Below are 12,848 nucleotides of genomic sequence, written 5' to 3' on the forward strand. Positions count from 1 at the left end.
TTACAGCCTGTCTAAATGCAGCCTGTTTGAATTCTCTATCAATCCCCCCTTTGATTCTTTCACAAACTGAATCATAAAACATCAGGTATCACTGGTTAAACATTCTACAAAATAATTTCATACATGTTAATCGAGTTTCCTTCTAAAATTTGTTGATGTATTTCGCCACATGTCCGGACTAGTAGCTTCCACACAAATTTACACCAACCCGAGTTCCATCGTGGCCACAATGGAAGTCTGGTTTTAGTAGGTTAATTAACCTTATTCCAATTTAATCCAAATCAGTATCTTAATTCAACCAGTAAACAACCTTTCCTTAAGCATAACATACCCCTGTGCCACGTACAGATGGTCTGCTGGGACCTGCAAGGTGTCTCACCTGCGGGACAGCAGCTACAGCCGCCTGGTCGCAACAACATTTAATCAACATAAACAAACAATATAAAAGTAAAAGGTATTTACATGTAATTCCCTTGCTACCCTACTATTTCCCTTTGGTGCAGAGGGTCGGCTAGTAAGAAGTAGGCCTATGCCTAGAATACCTACAATCAATAATACAGTAAATTTATACATTTTCGCAAAAAGTAATTGTCCTTATTAGATTTCAGCTTCAGTTACGGGTGCTCGTTTAACGTGTGAAGCGTGGATCCAGGCTTTCTTTCCTTGGACTTTAACAGCTGCCTGGGTGGTCAATAACACTTGATAAGGTCCTCCCACTTGGCAGCCAAAGATTCTTTATGCAACTTTTTCACATAGACCCAGACTCCCGGGATGATGTCGTGTCCTCCTTCGGGTGGATTACCCCAAGCTGCCGATACCTGTCGGGAAACAGAACTAATAGCATTGGTTAGGTTCTGACAGTATGATAACAGAGTGTCACTCATTAAGTGAACATCAGCTTTCTGTAAATCGATAGTTCCTGGCAGCGACATGGGTCTTCCTGTTATAATTTCAAATGAGCTTAGACCTGTAGTTCTGTTCGGGGTTTCCCTAATGCTGCATAGCACTATTGGTAGTGCCTGGGGCCATGGTGTTCCTTCTTGGTGATATTTGGCAAGCCGTTGTTTCAGAGTTCGATTCATTCGTTCTACTTGTCCTGATGATTGTGGATGATAAGGACAGTGTAAATCCCATGTAATGTTCAGTAACCTGCAGACTTCTTGGCAGACAGCACTTGTGAAGTGTGTTCCCTGATCTGAGTCAATACTACTCGGGACTCCCCATCGGTCCTTACACAAGACCTTTGCAGTGTGATTGGCTGTGGCTCTTTTAGTTGGGACAGCTTCTACCCATCTAGAGAATCTGTCGACCATGACAAGAATGTTAGTGTATCCTTCGCATGATGGAAGATATATATAATCAACCTGCAGATGCTGGAATGGTCCGACAGGGGCAGGGGGCCTCAGTTGGGGCATTACCATGATGGGTCCAGAATTATTTTTCTGGCAGACCACACAGCAGTCTGTTACCAGCTGGGCATGTTTTTTAAATCCCCGACCCCACCAGCTTTTCTGGAACCATGCCGTCATCTGTTGTGAGGCCAAGTGTCCCCACGAGTGGATCTGTTGGGCTAAAAAAGGCATAAGCACTTGTGGCGCGACTGGCTTGTCGGTAACTCTGTCTCCAGACACAATCTTCGCATAGCTTAATTCCTGCCTCAATCCATGTCCATTTTTCCTCTCGGGAGCACTCGCCTTGCATTGTTTGAAGGTCTCATGTCAGAGTCCTGAGTGCTTTCAATCTGCACATCTGTGTTGGTTCTTCTGGAGGAACGTCCTGTGAGGTGGCATAAAGAGCTGACTGGTCGACTAGGACATTTCCCTGTTCTTCTGTGGTATAGGTGTACCAGCAGCAATTCCGCCATAACATACCAAAGTCGTGAGCGACTCCAAAAGCATAACATGAATCTGTGTAGACATTAGCTGTCTGTCCTTCTGCTATTTGACATGCTTCTGACAGGGCCCGTAACTCGGCCTGTTGTGCTGACGTTCCTGAGGGTAAACATCCTTTTGCCACTACCTCATATAAGGTTGTAACTGCCCATCCTGCTTTTCTGGTACCATTGTCAACAAAGGAGGAACCATCTGTAAACAGGATGAGGTCTGGGTTGTGCAGAGGCTCCTCTGCTGCTTCTTCTGTTTCTTTTAAAATCTCCACGCAGTCATGCTCTTCACATTCTCCCCCCTCTTGCTCCCTCGATTCTGACATCGGGAGTACAGTTGCGGGATTAACCGGGCTGGCCCGGACGATATGGAGATTAGGAGCTTCCAAAACTGCTGTCCAGCGGGTCCATCTTGCTGCCTTCACCTGAGACATTCTATTCATAGACAGCAAAGCATGTACGGTGTGGGGACACTTGACAATCAGCTTTTAGTCAAGGACTAGACCCGCAGTGATCATTACCGCTCGACATGTAGCTTCCATGGCCCTTAGGCAACTTCCCCATCCGAGGGCTACCGCATCCAGTTTTGCCGAATAATAGCCAATAGGTCTTTACCGATCCCCATGTTTTTGTGTCAGTCTAGCTGTCATATATCCTTCTTTCTCATGAACAAACAGGGTAAATGGCTTACCACTGTCAGGGATTTCCAGAGCTGGTGCCGAACACAAAGCCTTTTTCAAACTCAGGAAGGCCTCTTGCTGTTCTTTAGTGAGGGTGATGGCTTCTTTAGAGGCATGTTTCCCCTTTAAAATATCATTCAGCGGCTGAGCAAGCTGTGTGAAGGAGTCAATCCAATTTCTGTTAAAGTTACACAATCCCAAAAAAGACCGTAGTTCCTGAATAGTGGTGGGCTTTTTAGCAGCCCAAATGGCTGCAGTTCTATCCTGGGTAAGTTCTCTCTTTCCTTGTGAAATCTTTTGTTGATGCTGGCTTTATGTCCTTTCAGCCGAAGGTGATCCAGCAAAGCTCGTAAATCTTGTTCATGCTGTTCTTCCGTGTTTGAAGCTAGCAGGATATTGTCTACATATTGGATGACTGTGGATGACAGGGGAGGTAATTCTCGCAAATGGCTTTGTAAAGCCATGTGGAATACCGTAGGGCTGTTGTGGAAACCCTGTGGTAACCGGGTCCAAGTATACTGTTGTCCTTGGACAGTGAAAGCAAACCACTGTCGAACCTCCGGTGCCAGAGGCACCGACCAAAATCCGTTGGCCATATCTATAACCGAGAAATATTTATGTTCCGGTTTGAGGGTATTAAAAATGGTGGAGGGATCTGCGACCAAAGGAGCTTTTTGATCAATACACTGGTTAGCTTTCCTATAATCGACAGTCAAATGCCAAGTCTCATTAGATTTCTGTACCGGCCACACGGGGCTATTGGAGGAGCTATGCGTTTTAATAAGCACCCCTTGTTTCTCCAATTGCTGAATAACCGGTAAGATTCCCGCGATGGCAGTTGGACTGATGGGATACTGTTTAGTGCATGGAGGCTTGGTCCCTGTAAATGACGCAGGCTCCATCTGGAGCAGGCCACAATCGTTCTTATCTATTTGGAATAGAACGCCCATTCCCAAAAGGGTTTGATCTACTGGGCCTACCCAGACCGGCGTGGTTAGTTCATGTGGACCCAGCCCTATAAGTACCGGTGTTGTCCTTTAAATTTCCATTTTATGGCCCCCAACTCCATAGGCTGTACGTGCCCTACCATCCAACGGCAAAAAGTCTCCATATTGTAGAGGTAAGCATGTTAATTCCGCCCGTGTCTAAAAGACAGTCCACATCCTTATCGCCCACCCTCAGTTATACAAAGCCCATCTCCCCTTTGTTGTATTAGTGCGAGGAGGGGGGCCAGGGTGGGCTCTAATCGTTTTTTGCTATCCCAAGTAACTCCTTCTGTTGTTGTATTGTCAGTCGCTTAAATGCTTCTATGAGGTCGTTATCTTGTGACAAGCCTGGCTTGTTGGCTGAATTGTATCCCTGGCTGCGTCCTCTTCCCCAGCCACGACCTTGCTGTTTTGCCCTGCACGTCTTGGCCCAGTGACCTTCTTTCCCACAATAATGACATTTTCCGGGTCATTTTCCTAATGACTGTTTATCGGAATCCTGGGATTTCCATCCCATAGCCTGTACAGCTCGGACTTTAGCTCCCATATCCCGATCTAATTGGTTACATCGATCCACCAATGCTGCAAAGGTAGTTCCTCTACCTTCCCAGTCTGGTAACACTACCTTAAGCATTTTGGATAGTTCTGGCTTTAGACCTGCCACGAAAGCTGCTTTCAGGGGTCCAAACACTTGTTCATCCATTTCCTCATCCGTATTATTCATACCTGAATGTTCTAGCCACGTGCATCTAAACCACTCGTCATACTCCTCTGTTCCTTTCTGTTGGCAGGCTGCAATTTTTCCCCACTCTGTCTTAGCTGGACTGAAGGCTTGCAGCCAGTGTTTAATCGCCTTCCATCCTGCGTCTAATTCTTGCTCATTCTGCCCCAAAGCTTCATCTACCTTGTTGTGCAATTTTCTTCCCTGTGTTCTTGGCACCATTATGGTCAAAATTTGCACTCCGTCCCAGGGATGAAGTTGATATATATTTCTTAAGCGGTCCAATTGGTCCCATGTTTTTACTCCCCCTTTCTTTGGATTGGGCAATTCCTTGGACCATTTATCAATTTTCTCTGGGTCTGCCGGAGCATGAACTAAGTATTCTGCATGCACCCTTCTCTTTGTTTTTTTGGTTCCGCCCTCATCCGCAGTCTCTTCTGATTTGACAACTCGTCTTTTTTTAAACGGGGCAAAGCGCACCCCTAATTCGTCATCCTCCGACACTGTATTGTCGGAGGATTCAGAATTCGTATCTATTCCTCGGTCGTGTCTTCGGGTTTGCGCTTTTAATTTATCCAAACATGGGTACCCTGGGAATTGATCAATATATTTTCCTTTTCCTATTACTGTCTCTTGACCTAATGATTTTTTCTATTCTTTAATTTCACCTTTAAGATCTTTAACTTCCGCTTCCAGCTTTTCAAGTTCAAGCTTTTTCTGTCGCAGCTGCGCCCAAACTGCTTGCAATTGATCCTTTGTACTGGTCAGTTCTCGATCATGTTGGGAACGCATTATAATTTCATTCCGGTTTCGAATCTGTCCCATAACCGCTAGGAACCATCTAGTTCGCTCTTTATTTTTCATACGGGTCATTTTTCCCAGACCCTTTTAATCTCGTCCAAGGACCATTGTCCTTTGGAGGTTCCGTACTTTTGTTCGATCTTAATACAAGTTTTAGATAAGTTGAATTGTTGCTCTATGTATTCTTTCAACTGTTCGAGAATTAAATCTAGCAAAACTTCAGATGGTGCCTGCCCACCTTTAACAGTTGTAGGCAATTCTTTGCTCTTATCTCCTGCTGCCATTTCTTTACTGAGTTCTTTACTGGGGTCTCGAGTTGTAGGCTTGCTAGCCGATCAATAGGTCGGTGATTAATTAACTAACACACCGCCGAAGTTTAGACATCTATGGGATCTCGAGCCGACTACCAACCTGAGGGTTCGCAAACTGGAGGCTTTCGGAATCGCGTAGGAGAGGCGAATTTAGACTTTTGACCGAGGACTTTTTAAAAAAAAAGAGGTGTCCTTACCTCAATATGTAGGTCCGATGTCCAAAATTCAGTTTCTTTCCTCAGCGATCCTGTTCGCAGCGCCAAAATTGTTAGATCTCTTAATTTCCAATGAAATACGAACTCCGATGGTAGTTTTAACTTTTTAATCTTGGCAGAGAGTAACAAGCTGCTGGCTGATTGCCAGTTCCTTTGTCTTACTGAAACCACATGGCCAAAATGGCTGTATTTATACCTGGATCAATTTACAGAAAAGAACTCGCCTTCTTTGACCTTATTGGCTCACTACCCAAGGTCCGGAAATGTCAAGTTGATTGATGGCTTAATGCAACATGCTACCACTCACGTAGCATCTCTGACTTGTTGTCTGTGAATTTTCACAGCCTGTCTAAATGCAGCCTGTTTGAATTCTCTATCAGTGATGGAGAGTAATACTGCAATGTCTGGGTAGTGTGTGATGGGCAGTATTACTTGATGTCTGGGTGCAGTTAGATGGGGGTATTACTGTGGTGTCTAGGTGCAGTTAGATGGGGGTATTACTGCGTTATCTGCGTACAGTATGATGGGGCGTATTACTGCAGATTCAGGGTACAGTGTGATAGGGAGTGTTAGTCTGGTGTCTGGGTACAGCGTGATGAGGAGTGTTCGTGTGGTGTCTGGGTACACTGTGATGGGGAGTATTACTGCGGTGTCTGGGGACACTGTGATGGAGAGGATTAGTCTGGTGTCTGGATAGAGTGCAATGGGGAGTATTAGTGTGTTGCCAGGGTACAATGTGATGGGGAGTATTAGTGTGCTGTCTGAGTACAGTGTGATGGGGAGTATTACTGCAGATTCAGGGTACAGTGTGATAGGGAGTGTTAGTCTGGTGTCTGGGTACAGCGTGATGAGGAGTGTTCGTGTGGTGTCTGGGTACACTGTGATGGGGAGTATTACTGCGGTGTCTGGGGACACTGTGATGGAGAGGATTAGTCTGGTGTCTGGATAGAGTGCAATGGGGAGTATTAGTGTGTTGCCAGGGTACAATGTGATGGGGAGTATTAGTGTGCTGTCTGAGTACAGTGTGATGGGGAGTATTACTGCAGTGTCTGGGGACACTGTGATGGAGAGTATTAGTCTGGTGTCTGGGTACTGTGTGATGGGAAGTATTAGCTTGGTGTCCAGGTACAGTGTGATGGGGAGTATTAGTGTGATGTCTGAGTACCGTGTGATGCGGAGCATTACTGTCGTGGCTGGGCACAGTGTGATGGGGAGTAATACTGCAATGTCTGGGTAGTGTGTGATGGGCAGTATTACTGTGATGTCTGGGTACAGTGTGATGGGGAGTATTACTGTGGTGTCTGGGTACAGTGTGATGGGGGTAATACTGCATTGTCTGCGTGCAGTGTTATGGGTTGTATTACTGCAGATTCTGGGTACAGTGTGATGGGGAGTGTTACTGTGGTGTCTGGGTGCAGTTTGATGGGGGTATTACTGCGTTGTCTGCGTACAGTGTGATGGGTTGTATTACTGCAGATTCTGGGTACAGCGTGATGGTGAGTGTTGGTCTGGTGTCTGGGTACAGTGTGATGGGGAGTATTCGTGTGGTGTCTGGGTACAGTGTGATGGGGAGTATTACTATGGTGTCTGGGGACACTGATGGAGAGTATTAGTCTGGTGTTTGGGTAGAGTGCAATGGGGAGTATTAGTGTGTTGTCTGGGTACAATGTGATGGGGAGTATTAGTGTGGTGTCTGGATACAGTGTGATAGGGAGTATTAGTGTGTTGTCTGGGTACAGAGTGATGGGGAATATTACTGCAGTGTCTGGGTACTGTGTGATGGGGAGTATTCGTTTGGTGTCTGGTGCAGTGTGATGAGGAGTATTACTGTGGTGTCTGGGTATAGTGTGATAGGGAGTAATACTGCGGTGTCTGGGGACAGTGTGATGGCGACTATTAGTGTACTGAAACAAACATAATTTACGGTAATAAAATCACTAAGTCTTATTACAGTAACATTAACTCTAAATTACTGAATCAAATATCACGTGCAAAATTGCATTTAAATAAGGAAACATTGCCTGCACTCGCCCAGTTGTTCCCTTTTTCTCCTATTCTCGTCCTTTTATAAAACTTTACATCATACTCTTGTTTCAACCAATTCTCCTCTGTCCTATCATGGAGGGTCTGATTCTTGGACTACAGTACCATCGGGTCAAGCAGCCTGCCAAGTCACCACCCAAGTCGATATCAAGTAGACAGTCCTCACCAGTAAGCTCAAACACTTGAGCATTGGTCAGCAATTCAGTCATGAAGGGCATCACAGCCAAGCCTGATTCTACATCCAGTGTCCATTCGTGCTCTTTTCAGCAGGAGTCACTGGATAGGACCAGGAACCGTGGCTAATTTACCCCCTTCCGAGACCATTTGTCATCTCCTGCTGTTGCCCCAGTTGAGATCAGCCACATTAGCTCAGGCTGAGATTTCCTACTCACACTGCCTCATCGCACTATCTTTCTACTTTTTAAAAAAAATTTTAAGCTTAAAATCTTTCTTCGTTGGGCAGCTCCCACCCTTTCTTTAACAAGATCATTGCGACTTTTTAAAAAAGGGTCTCATTGGCTGAGAAAGGTTCCTACAACAGAAAACCCACAGTCTACTCCTAACAAAATATCTTTCTTGCGCTTAAAAAGGCAGTATCCAATGATTCAATTAAACACTGGAAATGGCGCAGCAAACTAGGAATTTAGTGCAAAGACACAATAATCAGTTACATTGAATGAAACAACTTTCAATAATGAGTAGATTGTATCTGTGTCAACACACAGTGTAAAATGAAAGTTATATCCATAACTATGAAGTTTTGTCATTGCCCAGGCAACTGCAGCCGAACAGACAGATGAGTAAATTCATCCACAGACCTGCAGGATTAAAATTTATGCACAAATCATCTTTTGATTGAACCCTGGTAAAATGCAAAATACTTCATTTTTTGCATTATCCCTTTGAATAGCGCCTTGCACGGTATTATGTTTCTTCTAAATAACTACAGACGTCTAACAGCACTGACAGGAGAGCTCCGGGCCTTTCAGCCATGTGGTCAGGGGCAGGGTCCTCAAGCTTCCCTTCAACTCCAATCGGATCGTGCTGCCGGAGTCAAGAAGTGGGGTTTGATCACCGGATCATCCTGCCAGAGTCGGCAGGAGAGTGGAGTTTGGTCACTGGATTCACCTGCCTGAGTCGGGAGATGGGGGAGTTTGGTCACCGGATTTATTTGCCAGAGTCAGGATGTGGGGTGTTTGGTCATCAGATCATCCTGCCAGAGTCGGCAGGAGTAGGGGGGAGGGTGGAGTTTGGTCACTGGATTTATCTGCCAGAGTCGGGATGTGGGGGAGTTTGGTCACCGGATCAACCTGCTGTGACGGGAGGTGGGGGAGTTTGGTCACCGGATCATCCTACCAGAGTCGGCAGGAGGGTGGAAGGGGGGAGGGGGGTGGGGGGAGGGGGGATGGAGTTTGGTCACTGGATTTATTTGCCAGAGTCAGGATGTGGGGGAGTTTGGTCACCAGATCAACCTGCCGTGACAGGAGGTGGGGGAGTTTGGTCACTGGGTCTCGGTGCACCTGTCAGTGAATCAGGAATGTTTCACAATGCATCATGGGCAGAACGTGCAAGAACAGAATGGGTTTTCCTTTCTGCAGGAATATTCCTACGCGTCGTCCTTGCACGTCTGATGGTTATGGACCAATCCTACTTACCACCCAACCCATCATCAAACCTCAGAAGAAATTGCACAACACAGAAAATGGGAGCAAAGGGAATGAAAATGTCTCAGAACAGGTGACACTGAAGTGAGTTAGTATCCTGCGGCTGGGTGCTGTCCTTACATGCTGCAGAATATATATTTAACATATTTTTTTACGGTAAATATTGCACATGAAATGTGGACCATTGGCAAAGCTATTAAAACACATTCGACATCTAAAGGGGCACATGTGGAAAGGCGTCACACAAGTTGATGTGCACAGCACACTGATGGCAAGTATAACAATACACAGACTGAATATGAGGGGTGATGGTTTATGGTTCCAGAGATGAAGTACATTTGAAAAGATTTCATATTAACTATCAATTTTTGAAATTTTAAAGATTTATCTTTTGGTTTTATTAAAAATGTTGGAACAGTAAGTCATTAAAAATGGACGTCATAATTCAAATTGCTTGAAACTACACAACTTTTGAGACTCCAGCAGCAAAGGAAAGGGTAAATGCCGAGACACATATTGCACCTGCAGTACAAGTAATTTTATCTGGGGACTTTTTTCTATAAACTACAGAGCTGTAGCATTTAGGGGTGCTTAGCACAGAAAGTGCAAGATTGAAGCACAGCAGAATGAATGGAAACACAGGTCCTTAAAATGAGGTCCTGTCAGAAATGAGGAGTGTCTATATAGGGAGTCTTCAAGGAACAGAGAGTTGAAAGTATGTCCAATACATACAACTCTCATTGTAAGGCTGTCATAATGAAAGTTGTATTAAAAGAAATACCACCAATGATGTCTCCGCAAGATCCTGCAAATCCCCTGGGAGGACAGATGCACCGTTAGCATCCTCGACCAGGCCAACATCCCCAGCACTGAAGCACTGACCACTCTTGATCAGCTCCGCTCTGGGCAGGCCACATTGTTTGCATGCCAAACACGAGACTCCCAAAGCAAGTGCTCTACTCGGAACTCCTTCACGGCAAATGAGCCAAGGTGGGTAGAGGAAACGTTATAAAGACACCCTCAAAGCCTCCCCGATAAAGTGCAACATCCCCAGCGACACCTGGGAATCCCTGGCCAAAGACCGCCCTAAGTGGAGGAAGTGCATCCGGGAGGGCGCTGAGCACCTCGAGTCTCATCGCCGAGAGCATGCAGAAACCAAGCGCAGGCAGCGGAAAGAGTGTGCGGAAAACCACTCCCACCCACCCTTTCCCTCAACGACTATCTGTCCCACCTGTGACAGGGACTGTGGTTCTCATATTGGACTGTTCAACCACCTAAGGACTCATTTTTAGAGTGGAAGGAAGTCTTCCTTGATTCCGAGGGACTGCCTATGATGATTAAAAGGCTAATAGAGTTTAGCTCCCAGGTTTTTGAAATTACGTTTTATGTTGGCTCCTAAGGACTTATGAAAGGTTTGTGAAAAAATCCAATGTACCAAAATGTTGTCGAAGAGATTATATCACTCAGATAATGCAGCACTATTACATTTTTAACAGAAGGTCACAAAAGGTAAAAATACTTGCAAAACTGTACAATTAGAAATGTAAAAAAATAGCAATTCTCAGTTCCTTGTTAGCCAACAAATGTTGAGAAATGAATATCTTTCTGGCTTAAGGAAGTCACCTTGAACAACCAACTAATCTTAAAATGCACCATTTCAAAGTCGCTTTGAACTGGTTACAGAACCTCTTGTAGCATCTTCTACAATGTCCACGTGCAACTCTGACACCTCATCTCAAAACACTTTCCTTACACCTGTTGGAAGCATTCTCTCAGTCCCACCGATCTTCATGACCGAGTGCCTTCCTGAGATCCCACTCCCTGTCAAATCAATAGAAAGCACGCAAATAGTCACTAACCAACCAGAATTTGACGGAGTTTAAAATTATCGCTTCACGACAATAACAATTTGCATTTATATAGCGTCATTAACGCAGTAAAACATCCCAAGGCATTTCACAGGAGTGTTACCAAACAAAATTTGACATAAATGACAAGATAAGTTTTAACGAGCATCTTAAAGGAGAGCGAGGTAGAGAGGCAGAGAGGTTTTGGGAGGGAATTCCAAAGCTTAGGGCCCAGGCAGTTGAAGGCACGGCCACCGATGGTGGAGCAAAGAAAATCAGGGATGCGCAAGAGGCCTGAATTGGAAGGGTGCAGAGATCGCAGAGGGCTGTAGGAAGTTAGAGAGCTAGGGAGGGGCAACGCCATGGAGGGATTTGAACACAAGGATTAGAATTTTAAAATCAAGATGTTGCCAGACTGGAAGCCACTGTCAGTCAGCGAGTGCAGGAGAGATGTGTGAGCGAGACTTGGTGTCGGTCAGGATATGGGCAGCAGAGTGGGAATGCTAATATGTTACACACAACAGTATAAAAAGCTAAATGAAAGTCAAGAAAACCATTAATACACTGTTCAAACATTTAGTAGTTGCATGTCGAGCAGGTGCCATTGCTTGGAGCGAGAGTGTTGCCACGATGCCTTGTATCTGTCCCTCTGGCGGATGACAATTTCATGTTCTAGACATTTTGTCAGGAGTAGGGTACCGCTGGAGTTGGCTTTCCCTAGCCCCTCTCTGCCAATCACGCCTTCCCAGAGGTCTGTGTCCTTACCGATCCTGGCGTTGAAGTCACCGAGGAGGATCAGTTTGTCATCCGCTGGGACGCAGGACAGGGATTTTGCGAAGTTGGGAGTAAAAACTCTCTTTGATCTTATCTGTTGCATCGAGTGTTGTGGCGTATGCACTGATGACCGTGGCGCATAGATTCCGGGATAGGGTGAGTGGAAGAGTCACAAAGCGTTCGTTAATCCCTGAGGGGGAGTTGTTGAGGAGATCAACCAGCTCATTTTTGATGGTGAAGCCGACTCCATGGAGGAGGCGTTCTTCTTCTGGTTTTCCTTTCCAGAAGGTGTAATCTGCACCTTGTCCCTTGAGCTGGCCTTCCCCTTCCTGCCGGGTCTCGCTTAGGGCGACGATGTCGATATCAAAGCGCCTAAGTTCCCGGGCAACTATGGCGGTGCGGCGTTCCAGCCTGTCATTGTTGGAGTCTTTAAAAAAAGGGAACAAGTCCGACTGCGGCAACTACAGAGGAATCTCCCTGTTATCAACCACTGGGAAAGTTGTCGCTAGAATCCTCCTCAACTGTCTTCTCCCTGTGTCCGAGGAGCTCCTCCTGGAGTCGCAGTATGGATTTCGTCCCCTACGGACATGATGTTTGCAGTGCAACAGCTGCAGAAAAACTGCAAGAGCAGCTCCAGCCCTTATACATGGCCTTCTTCGACCTTACAAAGGCCTTTGACACTGTCAACCGCGAGAGCCCATGGAGCGTCCTCCTCAGTTACGGATGCCCCCCAAAGTACGTCACCATCCTCCATCTGCTTCACGATGACATGCAGGCCGTGATCTGTACCAACAGATCCACGTCCAGATCGGGGTCAAATAGGGCTGAGTCATCGCCCCAACCCTTTTCTCAATCTTCCTTGCTGCTAAGCTCCACCTCACAGTTGACAAGTTCCCCGCTGGAGTGGAGCTAAACTACAGAACC

The 12,848-nt window shown here is 45.9% G+C and overlaps 1 protein-coding gene across 4 annotated transcripts in view; it reads right to left on the reverse strand.

Annotated features, from left to right (window-relative positions):
- Nucleotides 1–9,668: 9,668 nt before the first annotated feature.
- LOC139250664 (solute carrier family 22 member 15-like) overlaps nt 9,669–12,848 on the reverse strand; it is a 59,621-nt gene continuing 56,441 nt past the window's right edge. For all 4 annotated transcript variants that reach the window (XM_070873040.1, XM_070873038.1, XM_070873037.1 and 1 more), the window contains one exon: nt 9,669–11,124. In XM_070873040.1, coding sequence (XP_070729141.1) covers nt 11,092–11,124 — 33 coding nt within the window. In that variant the 3' untranslated portion in view covers nt 9,669–11,091. The remainder of the gene's footprint in view (nt 11,125–12,848) is intronic.

Source organism: Pristiophorus japonicus, unplaced genomic scaffold (assembly GCF_044704955.1).
Source record: "Pristiophorus japonicus isolate sPriJap1 unplaced genomic scaffold, sPriJap1.hap1 HAP1_SCAFFOLD_407, whole genome shotgun sequence".
NCBI lineage: Eukaryota > Metazoa > Chordata > Chondrichthyes > Pristiophoridae > Pristiophorus > Pristiophorus japonicus.